Source organism: Crocodylus siamensis, chromosome 8, assembly GCF_052110815.1.
Source record: "Crocodylus siamensis isolate JL-2025a chromosome 8, ASM5211081v1, whole genome shotgun sequence".
In the NCBI taxonomy this organism is placed as follows: Eukaryota; Metazoa; Chordata; order Crocodylia; family Crocodylidae; genus Crocodylus; species Crocodylus siamensis.
In genome coordinates, this window is record NC_143402.1 from 43613593 (window position 1) to 43635689 (window position 22097).

General features: G+C 44.7%; 1 protein-coding gene across 2 annotated transcripts in view; it reads right to left on the bottom strand.

Moving 5' to 3' along the window:
* Positions 1 to 1649: 1649 nt before the first annotated feature.
* Positions 1650 to 22097, bottom strand: part of HDAC8 (histone deacetylase 8) — an 85754-nt gene continuing 65306 nt past the window's right edge. The window contains exons 10-11 of one of the 2 annotated variants that reach the window (XM_090059093.1): positions 13669 to 13774; positions 1650 to 2219 (exon numbers count right to left, since the gene is read on the bottom strand). In XM_090059093.1, coding sequence (XP_089915219.1) covers positions 2197 to 2219; positions 13669 to 13774 — 129 coding nt within the window. In that variant the 3' untranslated portion in view covers positions 1650 to 2196. The remainder of the gene's footprint in view (positions 2220 to 13668; positions 13775 to 22097) is intronic. The other variant, XR_016443729.1, reaches the window with a different exon arrangement.

Below are 22097 nucleotides of genomic sequence, written 5' to 3' on the forward strand. Positions count from 1 at the left end.
CATCTTGATGTACTGGCCCTGCCCGGGCCTGATCCAGCTGCATGGGGCTTGGAAACTTGGTGGTGGGGAAGCAATAGCAGCATTAATTGCCTCCACTTTTCTACCACCAAATTTCTGGACCTGTGGGTGCCCTGTGAGCTGGATGACAGGGCTCCAGGGGCTAGAGCTAGCTTATGGGGCCAGGGATTCAGCATCCCTGGTTTCAACAATCACTTGCCTGGGATGGTAAAACAGACATAATCCTGCCTTGAGCAGGCGGCTGGACTAAGTGACCTCCTGAGGTCCCTTCCAGCACGGCTTTCTATGATGATATGACTATCAGGGGAGTCCAAGGCTGGGACACTGGTTTGATTTTTGCATTCAGCGCAGTATGATGATCCTGTGTAGAAACCTCTGAGCCATGAAGAGGTTAGCCAAATTGTGTGGAGAAACAAAGCCCCATTTGTAGAGAGGCTGCCTGCAGCAACATTTAGCAGCTGGCTTCACTGCTAGTGCTGATACAGTAACTGCCCATCATAACAGAGGCTGTTTCTCAGCTATCAGCAAACCGCCTCTCGGGGGATTGCTTGTGGCTCAGCATGTATCTGATTCCCTGGACACAGTATGAGTGCAAGTGGGCAATAAAGTTCACTGGTAACACTATGGTGGGTAAAAGTCAAGCTGTGAGTGGAGACCAAGGAGGGCCTTGCTGGCACCCTGTCAGAAGCCACCTGCACAGAGACCATCACACATTAATTACAGGGATTGGGGCAGGCAGGGCCTGAGCTGTGCAGAGGCTGAGGAGGCTCTACAGTGGTGACTCTCAACCAGGGTACTGCAGCACTCTGGGGGGCCTTAAAATTCTTTCAAGGGTGTTGTAGGGTGCCATGAAATGTTAGCACCATTAGGGATGAAAACACAATTCAGAAGACAAACCCAGAGATTTCAAACAGGAATCCACAAGGGTAAATCATCCTGCCCTGCTGTGGTTTTTGAGTTCTTTGCAACAGAAGAACTGCTCTATTATTTTTCTGTAGTCAAAAAATGTGCAAAAGCTAAAAACTGGTATTTTCTGAGGTGGTGCTACAAGTCTATTGAGGGGTGTCTTGAATCTAAAAAGGTTGAGAACTGCTGCACTATAGTGAAGAACTCACATTGCAATCAGGAGGCAAAGGGGTGCTGCACAACTCAGGCTGTGCTTGTCTGTTCTCCTTCTTAATGTACATGCTATGGCTGTAATCCCCTAACCTGGCTACTGTCCACAGCACTGAACTAAGACCAAACTCCAGGAGCCACGGGATTAACTGGTTTTCAGACTCTCTTCTTCCCCTATCACCACCTCCCCTCACAGTTATGAATAAAAACGATGGACTCCAGAAAGCTAATCTGTCCATGAGAGAAGGGAGCTATCCACCTTCTCCGGAGAGGACAGCAGGCAGACACCCGGCCCATGCAGAGCAGGACTACTAGAGCTAAGGCCTTGGAGCTGCCTGTTATTTATTTCTGTTACCAGAGCACAGAGGCCATGTGCTGGGACCTTTGCTGTGACAGGCACTTTAGCCATCTGGTCCACTGTTCTTTGTAGAGAGAGTTAGGGAGCAGCAGAAAACAATTAGATGACAACTACTGGTGGCACAAGGGGCCTGAGAAGACATAGGCTGAAGCAGAAATATTTCAAATATTTTATTTAAAAAAAACCACACAAACATTTAAAAACACAGGGTCTGCAGCTCCCTGTCCAGACATAGCCCCAGCCACTTCCGTGGGCCCAGTGTCCCTGCTGCTCATTCCCCATGCCCTCTGAAAGCTTCATGGTATGTGAGCAGCATGTGCCTGTGGTCTCATTGTGGGGCTGGGCTTGGTGGGGGAAGAGAGCTGGGCTGGGAAGACCTGCAGCTAAGAGTGGCACCAGGCCCAACTCCCTTAAGAGAAACCATTACAAATGTTTGAAAGGGTAGAAGTAGTTTAGTAAAAAGAGCAGCAGAAACCCATTGGAACAAGAGGGTGAGAAGGCGGGAGGTCTCTGCCCAGTGCTGGAGCTCATGAGTGGTCACTGCCACAGGACAGTCACTGCCACTCAGCAACTTCCACAAAAAAAAAGTAATTTCTTCCAAATTTCCCCCGAAGCCACAAATTCCACAAGCTGCTCACGTAAACAGGCTGTCTTGGGCACAGGAAACGCTCTGCTGTTGTGGAAACATGAGCTCGCCTTTTCAGCTACACCACGTGCTTCAGATTCCCTGTAAACAAAGGGAGACAGAAAACAACTCTTGTATGCAGAGGGGCTTTCACCTCACTGGGAGGCCAACAGAGGATTATCCTGAATTGAGAGGCTTTTGCTTCATTTCAACTCTCCTGTATGAGACAAAGTGGGAGCTGCGCCTCCCTGTCACTGCCTCCCCCCACTGCTCCTAAAACCCAGGAAGGAATGATTTTTCAAGAGCATGTTGGAAAAGCCATTATGTGAAATCCAGCAGTGCTGAAGAGCTGGTACAGGCAAGCTCTGGTTATGAGATCTCCCCTCCCCCGCCCAGTGGTAAAGTTGAGAAATCGGTAAATGATACAGCCCTAAAATTGGCTCATATTCCTGGCAAGTCAGCCAGACAACATCTTGTTCTTATTGAGGTTTTTTTTTGCAGTGCTCCATGTCCCTCATTCAAGCACAGGTTTGAGGGGTTGCTAAGGGAGAATATCACTTCCACGAAGAGTTTATACTGGAGAGTAATCACTAGTTTGGATGTGATCAGTCTAGGTCGAAAGGGAACCCTTTCTTCACTTTTGGGGGAAACCTGTTGGGGTGAGAGGTGCTGCAGAGAGCTGAGGAGACTCATCCTGTCCTTACTGAGAATGTCTCATGGAGGTTGATATATATTGTGCTTGAGTATGGAATTTAAGATCCAGCCGCATAACAACCAGTATTAGGCTGGATCCCCAGGAGCTCCACACTGTCCCCTGATCAATCTTCACCAAGAATTTTATTAACTTTAAATTAAGGTTAAAAAAAAAAAGACTCAGAGACCAGGGAGTATAAGCAGGCATATCAATTACATGCCGGAAGTTTAAGGCACCTAACTCCTGGCAGGCTAAGGCGCTTGAATATCAGACCTTGAAAAGAAACTCAGGAGCTGCAGGGTAGAGTGCTGGCTATCACTGGCCACTCTAATTAAAGCACCTCCTGCCTCTCCCCTTGGAGAATGTGTAAAGACACCATATGGTAGCGAGTGCCATGTAAGAACATTGAAGGAAGGAAACACTTGCTCATATCTTCTCTCTTCTGCACTCTAACCATTCTCGGTCAAGGTATTTCTACTGAGGATTAGGGGCCAGCTCTCATTCTTACTAAGATACAGGGAGGTTTTACCACTTAATAGACTTCAATGAGTGAAGATCAGGCTCTGGGCTGGGAGATAAGGTACAAATATTAAGTTGTGATAGCCGAGAAGACACTTCCACATAGGGATTGATAAATAAATCCATTACTGGCTCAGCACTATTTACTGGTAGAACACATACAGTGCAAGCTTTCCCCCCTCCCAACCACCATGCATGGCCCATGAATCCAGAAAACTTCTTGGTGAGTGGGAAGGTGTTCAGATTCCACTATTTATTCAACATGTAATCCACTGGGACTGGCTGCAAGGAGCCCAAACTGAACAATGGCTTTTGTGGTAGATGCACCATCCATAGTTACCCCCTCAACATCCTCAGGAGGCTGAACAGTACTGCCTCAACTAGACAGATAAGAGAACTGAGGCACAGGCACTGAGAAAAGGATCTTTTCAAAACATATGCAGGCACCGCATCAATAGCAGCCCCCTTTTGAATCCCAGGTGACCACCAAGCTGCCTTCCACTCTGAAGTCACAGCATATTGGAAACTGGACAAAACTAATTATTCTGGACCTTTTGTAAATACAACCTCCTGCCAGGCACTGGTGGAGCTGTAAGTTCAATGCCAGGGAGAATCCACAGTGCTACATCCAATTCACACCACCTGAGTGGGGCTTTTCTTTTAGACTTCAGGTCTGAAACAGGAAGAAGCAGGTAGGGCCTCCCAGGACCCTGGGCAAGACCATCTAGCAGGTCTGAATCACTTACCTTCAAACACATACCAATGTCAACTTGACCAAGATAGCTCACAGGGCTGGGCTTGCACTCCCCTTCCTGCTCCCCCCTACCCAGCCCCATCTTATCCCCCTAGCCCCATCTCAACACTACCAGTTTCCCTTTAGACTTACTGCTTTACATTGCAGGCAGGTCATAAAGGCTTTTACTGTGCACCCGAGGAATGGATGTACCACTGTTTGTATTTATTACTTTGCACAGTAGTTAGGGGCCATTACTTCTAGTGCAGGTTTGGTTTGGAAAGGCCAGCGGCTGCCAGAACCAAGCAGTTAGGGAAGCAAAACCTAAAATTAAGACCAGACTTGCCTGTGCTGCAGAACTGTAATAGAGTGAAGGGCACTACTGAACTGTGTCAGCCCCAAACCAAGCTAGTGAAGTTTTTGGCTGAGAGAATAAGTCTGCTCTTCCTGCTGGAATATTGCATCTGCTTGCAAAGTTGTCGTCTTACTGGTGCATCACAGTGCAACTGTGTCATTTTATCTGAGCAGTTTCCCTAGCTTCTTGGAGAAGGGAAGGACAGGCCTCCTTGCTTTGCCTCTTCCCACATCTGAGTGCCGACTGCTTTCAGCTGCTGGGATAGAGTTGGGGAGAGTACTTTTAAAATGAACCCCAGAAGCTTCCAGCAGGACCTGGTACTATCTGCAAATTTCTGAACCAGGAACCTTTGTCATCTGAGCCAAGAGCTTCGGCTCTGGTACTCATGGCTGACACTGGCTCAGCCACCCCTAGAGCGTGACAGAACCCGGCATGGAATGGGTGCAAGTTACAGCAGCTTGACGGGCACCCTCCACGGGCATTCTTGTTTCCTGGGCAAGTCTGGCTGGGTGCTGATCAGATCTGTGCATGCCCACGGGAGGCCCCAAAGAACTGCAAGTGACTCATAACCCTTGAGTGAGTACTTGGGTCTCTGGCCCTTTTGCAGGGAGATAGGCATCTTGGCTCTGCAGAGCTCCCTTGTTTGCCAATTGATTTATATTCATTAAGTAATTAAATCAAAGCTGGAAGAAACAGAGAGTGAAAAGAAAACAAACAGGGCTGCAGAACAGGAAGCTTTGGTCTGTGCATGGCCTCACATTCCCCAGTGTTTGAGGGCTTCCCAGACCAGGCCTTTGTTCTGCATGCTGATGTGTTTTTGGCATCGTTGAGAATCTATTTTGTTTTCTACTTTCCAAGGAGTCAGTTAAGCTCTTTGGGCACACATATAATCACTGGTGCATTCATTTGATTTGTTTCTACCAGACAGCCTCTAAAACACTTTGGTTTGGCTGATGGAACTGGAAAGCACGTGCCTCCATTACAGAGTGGCCTGCTGAGCCACTGAAGTTTCAACTGCCTTGACATTTTAACTTAATTCAAAGAAAAGAGGCCTAAGATGTATTACTCTAGACTGGAGCTGCGGTAAGGAGTGTGTGTAGATATTATCAATCCATGCCATGCTGGAAACACTTTGCTCCTTAATTTTTATCAAGCCTCTCTTCTAATCAAAGGTACTTAAGTCAGGAGTGGCTGAAGTCTGGCTCATGGGTCACAGGCCACAGAGTTTTAGTATGTGGTCTTCTTCTCATCTTTCATTCTAATCTTAGACCTGTGGAGACTACAGCCTCTCAGCAGAAAATGCTCCATCTTGAGTCTGGGTTGTGGTGGAGAGCTGCACGATGGGACCTGTAGTCTTTCCAGGCCGCATTTCAATATGTAATGTGAACAAAGGAGCAAAGTGCTCTGTTTCAAGGCACTCAAAAGGCTCTTGGGTTTCTGGCAAGTTACCACCCCAGATTACAGCCATTCTGAACCAGCTTTTAGTATCACAGTTCTGAAGACAAGAGTGTACGGGACAAAAACCCAGGTTGTATTAATTTTAAAAGAGCTGCAAAGAAGAAGAAGAAATTTGTGAGAGCACAGTTTTTGGCTAGCTTTGGGTTAGCACCTTGGGGGGGGGGGATGTAAATTTTGGTCTACAGAACTCAAGGGAGCAGGCTGGGTCCACAGTTTAGCCAGGCTATTAATCAGACTCCCACTGCTAAACCAGGAGAAGCCCTGAATGGATCTGTTCCAAATGCTGAGACACCGTAGGAATTTATATGCATTGCTTCACTGTCATTCACCTCAATCTTTTCACTGTGGCTCTGACACAAAGTGCAGCCTCATCAAGGCAATGAGTTTGCCCCTTCTGTGAGCAAGCACCAGAGGATAGCTGTCTGGGGACTGAAATGTACTTGTTCCAGCTGACAGTTAAGGCAAGGACTGGCCTTAACAAATCTAGTCTTGGCTCCTTGGAGATGATGCAAACTGAGACGACACAAATGTCAAGGATTCGTCTCTGAGCCTTCTGCTCCCACTGCTTGCAGGTGGAAATTCCATTTCCTTTTCTGCTGGCTATGAGGCTTCCAGTGCTGAAGTCTCTCTTCTAGTCATAAAACACACTTGATATTAGATCCCATACATGCAGCTTCTTAGGGTGTTCTGGCACCTGGAAGAAAGTAACTGATTCTCCAGCAATATGAACTTCCAATGAGAGAAGGTTATCTAGCCATGCTAGTCCTGGCCATGGACTCTGCACATTCACAGGCCTAGGGGATACCTGCAGCACACTTTAGTCTGGTGCAACCTTCTGGCAGCAGCATTCCTTGGAGCCTACCGTCCCTCTCTGTTCCCAAATGTTCTGAAGGCAGGGGCTATACTTCAGCTGTTTTCCTAAGCCTAACATGGAACACAGATCTCCAAGGAAGACGGAGAAGGTGGGTATGAAGCTGCTGAGTCTATCACGAAGAACTCTGGTGGCACACAACTTATCTGCATTTCTTCTTCAAGTGGCCTCTGCATGTTTCTGCTCCTGAAACAGTTCCTTTCCTTCCTTTTTCTTGTCCTTGTGACAAGGTATTCAGCAGAATTCACTGATTCATTAGACCTGTGCCACAAGAGTTTCTGTATGGCCTCAAACTTATGACCTCTAGACTGTCAACCATGCACCTTGGCACCCATGCCACCTCATCCCCCCTGAGGTAGCTGAATTCTAGTTAAATGGCACCTGTCATACTGCCTCACCAAACTGAGCAAACTATCTGGATCCCAGAACTGGGGAATAGCGTTTCATAAATGTGTGAACTGCAGTCCAATTGGCAGCTCTGCAGATTGCTAACAATATAACCACACCATGCTAACAGCATGTACCCGCATGGATGACCCCAAACACTCTCTGCCCACCCACTCCCACTCATGTATGCTACACTGGAAACAGGTTTGTGAGGCTACTCCAAGATCATCTCCAGAGACTGCTCTTAAACTTGTTGGGGACCAAGGTCTCGAGAGCAACTGCAGAAGGACATCTGGAGCAGCCTGGGTTAGAGTGTGTGAGAGTGGCTGGGTAAGGATACTCAGAGGCATCTGTGCCAGGACATGCTGCTGCTATGGTGCAAATACACCAAGTTGGTTCTTGTCTCCTCACTATTTAAACACGTTTGCCAGTGGCCTGGGAGATGATAAAGCTGTCACTGATAGTTTAAAGATGACCTAAACTTTGGACAGCGTGGTAAAGAATGAACAGAACAAGTTGCAAAGTCACAGGTACAGAATAACCTGGATACCTTGGTATGACAGACACAAGCAGATAATAGGTATTTCAATATGTTAAAGTCACATTGAGAAACAAAGCAAGCAGACCAAACTTACATGGCCTGGGGATAGTATCCTGGGAAGCAGTGGCCCTAAACAGAGCCTAGGGACCTTGGGGATAAAAGTTCCCAGTGCAATGCTGGAACCAAAAAGGCTAATGTGATCCATGGAATAATTTGACACTGGTGGAACTGCAACTGCAATACTGACTTCAGTTCTGGAGTCCACAATTTAAGAAGGATGTAAATATATAGGAAAGGATTCAGCGAAGAGCTGTGAGAATGAAAGGACAGGAAAACAGGCCTTACAATGACAGATTCTGGGAGCTCAATCTGTTTAGTTTATCAAAAAGAAAGTTAAGGCATGACTTGTTCATAGTTGACAAATATCTACACAGGGAACAGAAAATGGATCATAAAAAGGCTCTTCAATCTGGCAAACAAAGGTGTAACAAGATCCAGTGGTTAGAAGTTAAAGCCAGATCAATTCAGATCAGAAACAAGGCACAACTCTTTAACACGGAGAAGTAACCATTGAAGTTGCTTAACAAGGGCTGCAGCATAGAGTCTAAGTCACTGAAAACTTTAAATCAAGACTCGTTATTTCTCTAGGATGTCTGCTCTAGTTTAAACAGGACAGTCTCATGCCCGGTGTTATGCAGGATGTCAAACCAGATGATCACTATGGTCTCTTCCAGTGTTACAGTCTAGGAATTTAACATAGATCTAAGGCAGGCCCCCTGAATCTGGCTTTGCACTCCTGAAGCATGATCTAAGCCCTCCAGGGAGGCGAAAAGAGGCTTGTTTGTAACATTTCTCCATACAAAACCTAGTCCACTTACAGAAGCATGTGATGTAATCACTTGCTTTTTATTCTTTCCCTCATGAGAGACTAACAGCTTTATGTATTTCCTGAATTGCTTAGACCTATTCAAATAGAAAGCTAATGCTCTCTTGACATTTAAGAACCATAATTTCAACTCCCTTGGCTGGGTCTGAGGTCTAGGAAGAAAATATTGGCACGTTAACAGACTGGTTAACATGGAATTCTATTACCACCATGGGTGGAATTTCTGGTCTGGGAGAAGAACCACTTTATCTTTGTGAAAGCTGTTAAGATAGCTCACCCACAAGAGCCAGTAGCTTTCTCTTCCAGTAGATGCCATGGACCCAATGAAGACTACCCAATAGAAAAGTGACACAAGGTAACATTCTCCTTAAAGTGTCCTTTAATTACCAAAGTACAGTACTAGGCTGAAATTCTGTACAATTTTCTATAGTTTTCCAGTGAGGCCTTGAAAACAGTTCAACCCTAGGCACTCTGCACCTAGATATCACTGCTTGGTAGCTGGACACTATTGCCTGACATGGCAGAAGAGAAACTTTTCTATCCACATAGCATTTAACATTTTGCTTCTCTATTCAAAGCGACTGTGTGGATTTGACCTCCCTACCACAACAGCCAATGAATTAGGAGTAAGGTGAGTAGGTAAACAGGAAAATCCCCTCAAGAGGAAGCTGATACAGTTTGTCAGCTTGCCCAGGGGCTGGGGTCAACGTGATTTTTTTCCTGATGGTTGCAACAAATGCTCTGGAAGCAGACGAGCAGTTGCATTGTTCGAGAGGGCGCCCAGCACACTGAATTCCACACGTGATGTGTATCAGCAGTTTCCATCTAACTGTTAAGAGCAGAAACTGTTCTTTCAGCCAATTCAAGGAACTGCAGTTTCTTCAACAAAAAGGCCGCAGCCACAGAAACACTCACATTATTGTCTGGAAAGGTCTAAACAAACACCGAAATTCATGGGTGTCACTTGAAGCAAAACAGGCCCATAAAGACATTCCTCAGACAGTATACATAGAACCAGTGATTCAGACAGCTGTCCCAGTGCCAGTAAGAGAGGCTCATATGAAGTGTGACTTTCCTATTTAAGGAAAATGTTCCCTACATGTCTACCTAACTCCAGCCTTACTGAAGTCACAGTAGGCAGGTCTACACATTCATTAATGTGCCATAGTAACTGCACATTAAGTTTAGTACTTGTATAACAAAGTACTAAATCAATGTGCAGTAGCACACAGGTTTTTAGTGATGCTAACTGCACAGTAGGCTAATACTGTGCAGGAGTGTATTAGCACGGCTTCTGCTCTGCATGCTACTGCACAGTAGAATTAGGCTATTACCCAGTTAGCGATGCCTAGGTGAAGGCCAATGTGGCCATCTGACCCAGGGTGGTATTTTCCAGTCTTGCTGGGATACTGTCTCGAATTCTCTATCATAACGCTCCATACAACATTCCAAATTTACATGTGTGGAGCTAAAAGTCTTCTTAGCATTTCCAATCCCTCAACAGGAGTAGGTAATCTTAGGTCAATCCTGTTGTCTGAAGGGCTTTTCAATTTGACCATAGATCCAATCATGAATAGAGCTACCACAATACTGGAAGCAGAAAGCTCATTAACTGAAGTCATGGTCCTCAGTGAGGACCCATTCCCCTGTAAAATCCTTCAACATTAACACAGAACCCTTTGGAGAAGTGGAGAGACAGCCTGGACATACACTGTCAGCTGGACGTTTAGTTTTTTAGCGCTGCAACACTTCCTCTCATAGGGCTGTTACAGAGCACGTTGAACAGGTTAGCAGCACCACCATGAGAACAATTGACAAACCAAACCTAGGCAACAGCTATGATGGTGGTATCAAGGGAGAAAAATCTGAAAAAACCCCAGCCAAAACTCCAGGCAACCATCTGCCTTCCATGCCGGGCAGCAGTACAAATCCTCAAGGTCCTGCTAGATCTGTCACTAACTCTGGATTAACACACAGTGAGCTACAAGGCCCCTCCTTCCTTTTCTCAGGAATAGGAAACTAAAGAAAACCCTGTGATTAGGTAGAAAGACAAAGGGTGTGCGCACATACATGTAGCCAATCTTGCCCAGTAGTACAATTAGTTTACCCTTCATCTACATGGCTCTGAGATTCCCTTCTGCTAGCAGACAGATCTTTGTCCATTTGGAAGAGGATTACGCCTAGCTGACCAGAATCCAACCCCCAAACACACTTAACAATATGCCTGTACCACATGGCCAATTGTGTCTTTTTTGTGAACTCCAGGGAACTAGAAACCTTCTTTTAACTGAAGAATTATTCCTAACTAACAGATGTGTAACACAAGCAATTTACAACTTTCTCTAGTGTAATACCAATTAAAAAACAGCTTTACTTTAGACTGTGCATGGGATGAGGCTTTGAATTGAGTTGGGGAAAGACAGGTAGCTCATGTTAAAAATGTCTGTCTGGATCTTCCACAAAGGCCCAAAATGTTTTTGCAAATATTCTGAATGACTATCGTATTTACTAAAGGCACTAGTTTCTCCTGTCTCCCCCATAACTGTATACAAGTAGCTGCAATTCCTAGGTGGTGGCTATAAGCCACAAGTTTGCAAAGTTTCCCAGAACACCAACCCACTCTTAAAAGAAAAACTCTAATTGCGTCAAAGGAAGTACATTATTGAGTAGAAAATATAGATTAAAATAATCTACTTCATATATTTGCATCATGTATAGCACCCAATTCCTCTGACCCACTCTGCATCTGAGCCTCATTTCTCTTCCCGTTATGACCAATTTGGTGCATTGTGCATTTTCCCAAGAGGACATAAGACTATTCTGTACTCTTCAGAAGTCTCTCTCGCATGAAATGCCAAGAGCACAAGTCAAAATCAGACACAACCCTAAGGCTTTTGACAGGTCTGTTAAAAGTCATTCATGTAGTTTAGCCCGGCTCATACTTCCTAAATGTATTTTAAACAATCAAACCGATACCATATGTTTACAACAGGCACTGATCAGAGGTCTATTTTCACCTCTTTGCAAGATTGTTGAAACCAGAGCCATTTCAATCAGCTTTATATTTGCTATCCCTGCTGTTCGTGTACTTACTACAATTCATTTACAGCTCGTGAAGTGAGCACAGATTTGCCAGTCTCACGTAGCTCCAAAGCTGATGTGTTTCCAACCTGACAGAGATGAGGTTTACCTTGTCACAGATAGTTACATAGATATTAAAAGTCACAACACTTTTTAAAAAAAGGAAATGTTAATGTTTTCCCCCATGCTACTCTGGGAGAAGTCACTCAACTTGACTTTGTCTAATTGCAACAGAATCTAGGACTCCATGCAAGAACCCCAATTTACATTTATTGGCACCAAAACTTTGCTCAGGTGTCTGGGGTGAAGGAAGTTTGTGTAAATGGACTAACACAGCAGCCTTTACAAGCCAATGGATGGAACAACCTGGCTACAATCCAGGGCAGGCTGGTAGGGGGCTGTGGCAGCATCAGCAGTGGGGTGGGGTTGACCCATGTCCAAGTTAGGGCTAGGCAGCTGGGCCTGCACTGCTGCTGCTTTTCTCTGCCCCCTGCTTCCTGGTTGCAGTGTTGATGCAGCTTCAAGCTGGTGGGGAGCTGTCCTGGAGCTGGGTGGTTTGGAAGCTGCATCCAAGTGGCTTGGATGCTGCTGTTCCCCGCCCCACTCCTAGGCACCCAGCTGTGCCATGGCTTCTCACCAGCTGGAAGCTGTGCCCACACTGCAGCTGAGGGAGGCAGGTGGTAGGAAAGAGGGGCAGCAGCACACATGCAGGTTCCAGCTGCCCAGCCCTGGTGCAGCTCCTTGCTCCTCAACCCCAGTAGATATGGGCAAAGGTAAGTTCTTTCGGCTCTTAAGGTTGGATGCTACTGACTTTTGGATTAACACATCTGCTTTGGGCTCACAGGGTTATCAGATCCAATGCTAGCTGCTCCACCACTGGGAGGTGTTTAATTGCATGACCTGCTCCATGAGAACATATACAAATGTTGCTGGAACCTGCTTATCCTATTCAAAGTCATCCCGCCTCAACAGAATGATTGCAAACTTGACAAATCCAATCTCATTAGATCTCATAACAGGGTAGAAGTGACTAATTGCACTGGGCTTAGAACTAGCCTCTCTCTCCTTTGCATGACTGGCTGAAATCTTGAGTAGTCTCATAGAGACCAATAATCACCATTCAGTTCAGGACTGAGTTGGGCCAGCAGTAGGACCCAGCTGTCTTCACTGCTGCTTTTTGCCACCCAACTTGGCATGAACAGAACCCTACCTCTGGCAAAGCTCCTACTACCCAGTTGCAGCATGGGCCCCCTGACACCAAATGCTGCTGAAGCCATGGCTCCATGGACCAATCTAAAAGCTCTAAAATCCTTAGGTTGCCAACCCCTGATCCAAGCAGCTGGATTCAACCTCCTCTTAACCACTGAGTTAAGATCAGCTGAAGAGCATTTGTTATGAATCCATGGACCTGGGCATCTCAGGAGAGAGAGAAATGGAGGAAGAGGGAGAGAGTGTGCGTGTGTGCATGTGCATGCGCATGAGTGGGGCATGCAGGGCATTTTCAATACAAGGCTCTCAGCAAAAAAATGTACCTCCTCTTTTTTTCCCCACAGAGCCCAAACCTATTAACCTTCAGCATGTCATGTGAAATCATCTCTCTTGGCTGCTGTCCAACATGCCTTTAGTGGACATCTGAGCAGTAGTTAACTCATTCTATGCTGGCTTTAATGATTACAGGCATACAGCCTTACTAAACAATTTAAAGCAAACCTTGGGCCCTGTGGTCTCTGCAGGCAGCAGTTATAGGGAAAGGGATAACATTTATGGCCTGTGTTTAGGAATTCCTCAGGCCACAGATCACACTATGATTGCCTGGCCTAGAAAGCCTCTTCCATTTCAGAGCTGATTTGTTAGCAACTGTGGTATGAATCCTGAGTGTTAAGATGGATGACATTGTCTACTATGTATTGTTAAACAATCAAGAGCTCAACTCTTCACTTCTTTCAAGTATCACTGTGGGAATTCCCACCAGTCAACAGCTGGTGTCTCCCAGGGCAGGGGGGTCTGAGAGATAGGGGAAGCTCACCTTTGATGGAGTTGAGAATTTCCTGGATTCTCTGTGGCTCATTGCGGTCTGGCCGGCAGCTTGGGGTGATCTCCAGAACATAATCAGGACCATACTCTGTGAAAAACTATAGGAAAAGGAAAAATCAACAAAGAGAAGTCACTGAGTAGGGCAGAAAGGACTGGGAAGGTTTGCAGAGAACTGGGCTGAAAACAATGCTGTAGGTGAGATGGGCAGGCTAGAACTTGGTAGCAGACTGAGACACCAATGTGTCCCTGATTTTCCATGGAAGAGCCTCTGTGCCTCACTATTTATGGGTTTTCCCCGTCCTGAAGAGAAACACAGGACTTCTGAGGTTTTTATTCCCAGTCTGCCACCAAGTCACTTGCTTATTTGTAAATTAGATTAAAGACCTTTCTTCCTCTGAGGGCACTTATGTAGTGTAATTAATTGACACATTTTTCTATGGCACCTCTACCTCCTTAAGCTTTATGATTGCTCTAACAATTCAAATTCCTCACGCAGGCCAGTGGTAAATGGTTCAGATCTGCAGCTGTGGATACAATCATGTTTTTTTATCCTCTGAAAAAAGTCCACTTGAGTATAGTTACGTGGATATGTACACACCTGCCTTTATCAAACACAAAAGCAACACAACACTGACTGGATTCTCCTTGGTCTAAACTTAAAGTACTCACTCTTCTCCCCTGCTCCCTGCAGCACTACTCTGTTGTTGTCCTTTCTCTCACTGGCATGACTGTGCAAAAGCGGGAAGGTGCTAAATCAGATATGAATCACAGGAAGGAAGGGACTATGTTTAAGGCTAATAAAGCAAATCCCCTTACAAAATGCTACAACTGTGCATCTAAGTCTATATGAGAAAGCCTGCTATTACAGTGCATTAATATGCTGAATACTGTTCACTACTACATGCAACTCTATTTCACGATCACAGAACACTGAGCAAAGAACTATATCCACACCCACACCCACACCCGCACCCTGACACCAGGTTTTAAATTCAGCTTAGTTAAGCATAGCCAAAAGACAGGAGTCTCTTGCAGTTTGGTGGTAGACTCCTTGCCTTCTACACAGGAGACCTGAGTTCAATTCCTGGATGCTCATACAACTGTAGCCATGGAGGCACTAAATGTCTGGACTTAGTTTAGCCTTTGGATTCTGTCTCAGTGACCTGAAGTGGGAGTGAAAGGTCTGGACAGCCTCCACTCCTGCCTAGGCATACATGTTGATGGTCTAGGTGACCTCTCACACATAGCCTGTGATCTGGAAGGGACTGACAGTTGCCAAAGTCCCCAAAAAGTAAGACTTTAAAAATTGGCCTGAAAAACTGGCCTGAGATAGGAAGGTAACGAGACAAAAAGCAATCAGGCCTATTCAGGGAAATCAATGGAAGTACAAGCGAGTGGTAATCCCACATGCAACTAAATGATGCACAGGTGTTTTATTTGTATGACACGACAACAGGAAAAGTGCCACACTGCCAACTCCGAAGACCGATGCTCCCCCCATTTATTCACAAATAAACATAACACAGGTAGTGGTTGTATAAGCTTCCCCACAATGATCCAATGGTGTGTGCCTCAAACTCTGTTGACAGGACTCCTTTATAAGGCTTGGTAGGTTCTTAATCTTTTGGGCAGCACTGCCAAGAAGTACTAACTGAGACAAATCTCTGCGATGCAGACACCTGACCTCCACAGGGTAGTGACTTTCATTTATTATTGACTTGGATAAGATTTGAAGATATGATAGAGGAGACTTTGTTTCTTGTTATCAAACTCCTATACACATCTACATACACAGTCCTGTGGTGGAGGAACATACAATGATGGTTAGCTGTGTCCCAAGAGGATTTCTGAATGTTACACTAAGTCAAAATTGCTCTTTTATGCAACAATGTTTACTCAGTGTCCAATTAAAGGATGAATATTGTATTTCAGTGGAAGCTGCAGAATAGCTTTCCTCATCTGCTGCCCTTGTTTCAGCCCAGTGAACAATGCAAAAAACAGCCACAGTCATGTTCACAGAAATGGCATGTCAGATTGAAGTACTGATCTTCTCAGTCATGTATAACTTAATTTGAGCATACTGCCTGCATGAACTGCACACACAGACCCTCCTTCCTCCTGGATTGTTCAGAGTTGAAGGATATATGAATGGAAAGATTATTTTTCCTAGAGGGAAAATTTTCAAACCTGCTGCAGTCCCTTAGTTTCCAGGAACTCAGGACCAGGCTTTTTAAAGGTGTTTTCAAAACTCTGTTCTGAAATACCTAACTCACTTCTGAAAAATTTAAGTTAGCTCTTATATATAGCTTGACATCTTCTTCACTTTCTTGATTTCAAGATAAGCAGGTTGTTTCTATTGTACACATTCCTTGAACTTGTATGGCATCTCTATTAGTTACATTATATTTGGAATGCTCAGAGTTTATAAGCTTTTAAGCAAACCTCATTTTCACATACTTGCACATTAAGGAACCACCTTTGGAGCTGAATGTTTTCCTTGCTTCAAGGCTAGACATGAATTTTGAAAACACCTGTAGAAATCTCCTGTGTTACAGGGAAACGCAGAACACTTTTTCATGTAACATATTCAAACTTCACTTAGTATTGCCAAAGCAAAAAAAGCAAAAACTTCCCTGAGACAGAGACCATGCTGATGGTTCGTGCCTTTGACTGGTCTGAGTTGCTTACTGGGCAGTGCATACACGTAAACATCTAGAAAATTACTTCAGGGAATTTACAAATCAAGCTGCCAAAGCCTGTAAGCTCCACAAGCCCAGGCTCTTTGAATTTCACTTCTTTAAAGGGAACATAGGGAATTATATGACAAAAACTGACTGCAGTGTTAGGGTGTAGAGTTTAATTACAGAGTTATGAAACTGCAAAGACTGCAGGATCAATGACTCTGTTACTCTACTTTCTCTCTCTCTCTTTGATGCACAATATAACAGTGTACTAAGGTTTATAACTTAGGCAGCCCATATGCAAAATAAGGTATAAATACAATGAGGTCAAATTAATATTTTTGAATAAGCCCTAACTTTTAGATTTCCTGACTTCAGGATTTTGCTGGTATAAAACTAAACAAAGCAGGAATATGGTTTTGTTAATTTCTGAAGCATGTGTTAAATTAAAAAGTTCTACAGCTATTTGGCTTGTGACTTGATGCTGTTTATTGCAAAAGAGAAGTTTCTTTGTATGCAATAACTAATATCCTAATCCAGCAAGTGGTTTTATGGAGCACATTTGGGGCAGCCATGCATAGCAGCCTGCACCCCTCTCCCCTTTTACAAATGTAAAACCCTATTTCAATAGTACACATTTGTGAACCTTAAAGCAACTTATTCAAGAAAGCACAGAAAAGCTGCATCTATATAAACCCTGTCAGCTACTCCTCCTCAAATCAAAACAGCGATAAACAGCACTTGGGAATTTCCTCACTTCTGATGAGCTATTGTGACTCAAAGAGTGGCACGATTCCTCAAACCTAACTGCTATCTTTAATACTCTTTGAGGTCAGGAATGTTAAGGCTTAATACTTGTAAGAACCATGTGAAAGACCCCAATCACAACAACCATCTTGGGTTAATTTGCTCTTGTTCAGTCCCTCAGAAGCTGGATGATATCCAAGTGGTAGATTCTGATGCTTCAAAACCAATCACCTGTTTTTTTCATTTGCAAAAACAAGGGCAGTATTAAAAGCAGGCAACTTTGTGTTCCAATGATGAAAAAAACAGATGCCTGGAGTTTTGGTTTCCTATTCATTTATCCATGGCAAGAAAAAAAAACTGGAGGAAAAACTAGTCTTCCACTAAAAGCTGAGCTTGCAAATAAAAACTAGAACCCCCAGACTGTACCAGCAGATTACCCTTGATGACACCAACCCCAATTTTTAAAAAATCTGTGTGCACAAAACCTGCAGAAAGAAAAAAACTGGGAGCAGAAATTGCCCAGTACACAACTCTGTTTTAGCTGGGGAAAATAGTGTTTTATGCCTAAATGCAAATGAGAGCGCTGTTGACTCAAACCTCCTCCACTCTTGGTCACACTTAAGATTCAACCATATAGCCACGTCATGTTCAATTTTACTGTTTCCTTGCTGATCATTTTAATGGCTAAAATGAGGAAGGGAAGGGAGCGACATCAGGGGAGACAGGAGCTTGGAGTTGCTTCAGGGAATGAAATACAGGAGAAAAAACAGGACACTCAAAGATCACAAAAGAGGGAGAGAAACAAAAGAGGAAAGAATAAGAGAAAAAAGAGGAGGAATAATGGGTGTAGAACTGGCAGTGCTCCTAGGAAGGGGAATTTCTCAATGGATGTTCTCAAGATGTGACAGGAAGTTAAGGAATGAAAACAAAATAGCTCCATTTTAATCACTATATGAAAGCCCAAATCCAATCTCTGATCTCAGGGCAAACCTCTAGCTGATAAGTGTCTATCTTCAAGAAAGGGAGGAAAGTGGATCTGTCAAACTACAGGCCCATCAGCCTGACTTCTATCCCAGGGAAGATCCTAGAAAAGATTATCAAAAGGACCATTCTCAACATCCTGAGGGATAGCCAGCACGGGTTTGTCGCAGGTGGGTCTTGCTTGACAAATCTTATTTCCTTTTATGACCAGGTGACCTGGACAAGAGGGAAGAGATTGAGGTTGTATATCCTGACTTTAAAAAAGTCTTCGATCTGGCCTCTCATGATCACCTCTTAGCAAAACTGGCCAACTGCAGCCTCGGCTTCACCACGGTCCACTGGCTGGGGAATTGGCTCCATGGTTGGACCCAGAGGGTGGTGGTTGATGGAAGTCAATCACTGTGGTGCGCTGTGACCAGTGGGGGCCCCCAAGGCTCTGTCCTTGGGCCAGCACTATTCAACATCTTCATTAATGATCTGGACACTGGCGTCAGAAGCAGACTAGCCAAGTTCGCCAATGACACCAAACTTTGGGGTAAAACATCCACACCTGAGGACAGGAGGGTGATCCAGGCTGACCTTGACAGGCTCAACAAACGGGCGGATGAGAACCTGATGGTGTTTAACACCGAAAAATGCAAGCTTCTTCATCTTGGGGAGAAAAACCTGTAGCATCCTTATAGGCTCCGTACTGCTATGTTGCCCAGCACTATGGATGAAAGGGACCTGGGGGTCATGACTAACCACAAGATGAACATGAGCCTGCAGTGTGATGCTGCGACTAGTAAAGTGAGCAAAACACTGGCTTGCATCCATAGATGCTTCTCAAGCAAGTCCTGGGACATCATTCTCCCTTTGTACTTGGCCTTGGTGAGGCTGCAGCTGGAGTACTGTGTCCAGTTTTGGGCTCAATTCAAAAAGGATGTGGAGAAGCTCGAGAGAGTCCAGAGGAGAGCCACGTGCATGATCAGAGGACAGGAATACAGACCTTACGATGAGAGGCTGAGAACTATGGGACTCTTCAGCCTGGAAAAGTGCAGGCTCAGAGGTGATCTGATGGCCACCTATAACTTTATCAGGGATGCTCACCAGGATCTGGGGGAACATCTGTTCACCAGAGCACCCCAAGGGATGACAAGATCAAATGGCCACAAACTCCTCCACGACAGTGTCAGGCTGGACATAAGGAAGACCTTCTTTACTGTCCAAGCCCTCAAGGTCTGGAGTAGACTGCCACCAGAGGTGGTTCAAGCACCTACATTGAATACCTTCAAGAGTAAATTGGATGCTTATCTTGCTGGGATGCTATGATCCCTGCTGACTTCCTGCCCCTGGGGCAGGAGGCTGGACTTGAAGATCTTCCGAGGTCCCTTCCAGCCCTAATGTCTAGGAGTCTATAAAAGGGAGGAGGGCCTGCAGAGTGATTCCCCTCCCATGGAAGGGAGCAGACATTTATGCCCTGCCTCACTGTACCGCCAATTGCAAGCATTCAAAAAATCACAAGTTGGGACCCCCAAAATCATGTTATTTGTGTAAAGAACATTTCATCTGGGGGTGATTTTCCTTTGCCACCTCTTTTTGAGCCCATAGACTTAAGCTCTTCTCCCCACCCAAACTTCCTTTGTACATCAAGGCTGAATGTCTCTCATAATCCCTTGATTTTAGGAGCTGAGGCTTCAACAGGAAAAAAAATACTCAACTGTCGCAAGACTTGCAACAGTGCTGATAACAATTAAAATTGAATTTGGCCCTTTCCACCGAATGAATCTAATACTTTAAACTTAAGAGGACAAACCAACTGGTTTGTTCCACTTTCAACTGCTTAAAAGCAACACACTTCTGCAATGCTCAGTCCTGGGACATGAACTCCTAACTGCTTCCTTAGAAAAGGCAGCAAAGCCTGTATTTGTATAACAGGAAAGTAGACCGCCCCTGGATTACATTCAACCTGCTCAATTCAGGAATTCCATGCTGAACTCAAATGCCTGCCCAGCCTGACAGCTTGATTTCCAGATCTCAGTTAATCAAAATAGGAATTCCTATTTAAAGCAAAGAAAATAAGAAATCAGGAAGTACCAGCCCTTGTTTCTCTCTGGAGGTGCTGACAAGCTATTAAATCATTAGCAGTTCCTTGCCAGGAGCAGCAGAATAAATCTGGGAAACCGACAAATACACAGCAGCTTTGTGAACACACACACACACACACACACACACACACACACACACACACAGCTACAGAGAAAGGACATGCTGTTTCCCTTCAGTTTCTCTCATAGCTATGTAAATATTTCATCTGACATTTCCATTAGACTCCAAGGCAGTTTCCCACCATCCTGAAGTAGGTTTGTTTGTTTTTTTCTTTTTAAAATCTGTTTCCACCAGTTCTCAATAAATATATGAACCTGTCCCTACAGCACAATGCAGGTGGCATGGATTATCCCGTGAAAAGATTACCAAGTGCACAAAACAGAAGGGATTTATAGACATGGAAAAGGTCAATTTACCTATTCTGAGAACTTCTCTTTTGAAGATGCTACAGGATTAATGTAACAAGATGACACTTCTCTTATTATTATATCATGAGACTGAAAAGTATGTTGTTACCTAGCTGCTCAAAGCAGCAGTTTTAAGTTACATTTAAATGAGGTGAGAATTTATTTCTGAACCTGAGTCTTTTGCGAGGGAATTAAGTCTTCAGGACACAAAGGGGAAAACTTTGTTGGATTCAAGGAGCAGCAGAAGAAAAACCATCTTGAATGGTATTATTTCAAGAGTAAATGAGGCCTTGCTGAGCTAGGTGCTACTCAATCAGACACAGCCCTCATCTGAAAGCCAACTCTATAATTGATAAGATGGCTAAAATGTGGAAGCCGAAACAGAAGCACTGAGCAAGGAAGTGAAAGGTCAGTGGTAGAGCAGGAACAAGAACTAGACTCCTATTCTAGCCCTCCATTTACTGTGAAATGATATGCAAGAGAAATTTAGGTGAACAAGTTTGAACAAGTTAGAGCTTCATGGAAAAGCAAGGAGCCGTGGCTTGAAGGAATAAACTCCCCCAAACAGGTAGATGATCTCCCATCCCTGCAATCTTCAGAGACTTCAGGGACTTCAGAGACCGCAAAGGCCTTGGAAGCACAGTTTATCTTACTGTGATTCCCAGGACAAATTTTACCCTGTACAAACCAACCTAACAGAACCTTGAAAAGAGCTAGCAAAATCACTAGAATCTCCATTCCCAGGAGAATTTGTTAAAATAATTCCCTACTTTTTATATGCAGCTGAGGAAGAAGAATTTCGATTAAAGACAGGTTTGGTTCCCCCACAGGAAGCAGAGGGGCGTAGGGGTGACTCGGCTGCTTCCCTCAGGGTTGCCAGCTCAGTGGGACTTCAGCATATAAAGCTATCCACACACAAGTCATTATGCAGAGAAGCCCTGCTAAACTGGCCACCCACATACTTTTCCAGTGATTAGGGAAGTGTTTGAAGGGAAACCTCTTCTCTACTCAAGCAGAAGAGAATGAGAGCCTGAACCCTACTCAGCTGCCACCATGGGGCAACACCCTGCTCTGCACAGAGACTGGCATAAACTGTAGTTTGACTTTCTGGGCTCTTTGTACTGGTTGTGGCTCTGTAAATACCATGAGTGGATATTGAATCTGTAGCCCCTTTGACTATACTATACAAAGGGTTTTCCAGCTTGCAGTACGTCTGCCATCCACGGTTCCATAAAGGGTGTCAGTTAAAATAAATCTGTATGGGTGTTTTTACATGTGCCCGGGGGGAAAAGGGGGAGGAGGCACGGCTCAACACTTTAAAATGGTGGCAGGGCACTTTAACTAAAGCTTGTTGAACAAGCTTTTGTTAAAGCACCCCCACCGCCATTCTGAAGTGGAGGGACACTGATACATAAGACACAGAGGCTGGCTGAAGCATGCCAATTAGCATGCTCCAATTGAGTCTGCTCCAACATATTACAGTGTGTTGGAGCAGTTTCCCTGCATGTGTACAGGCA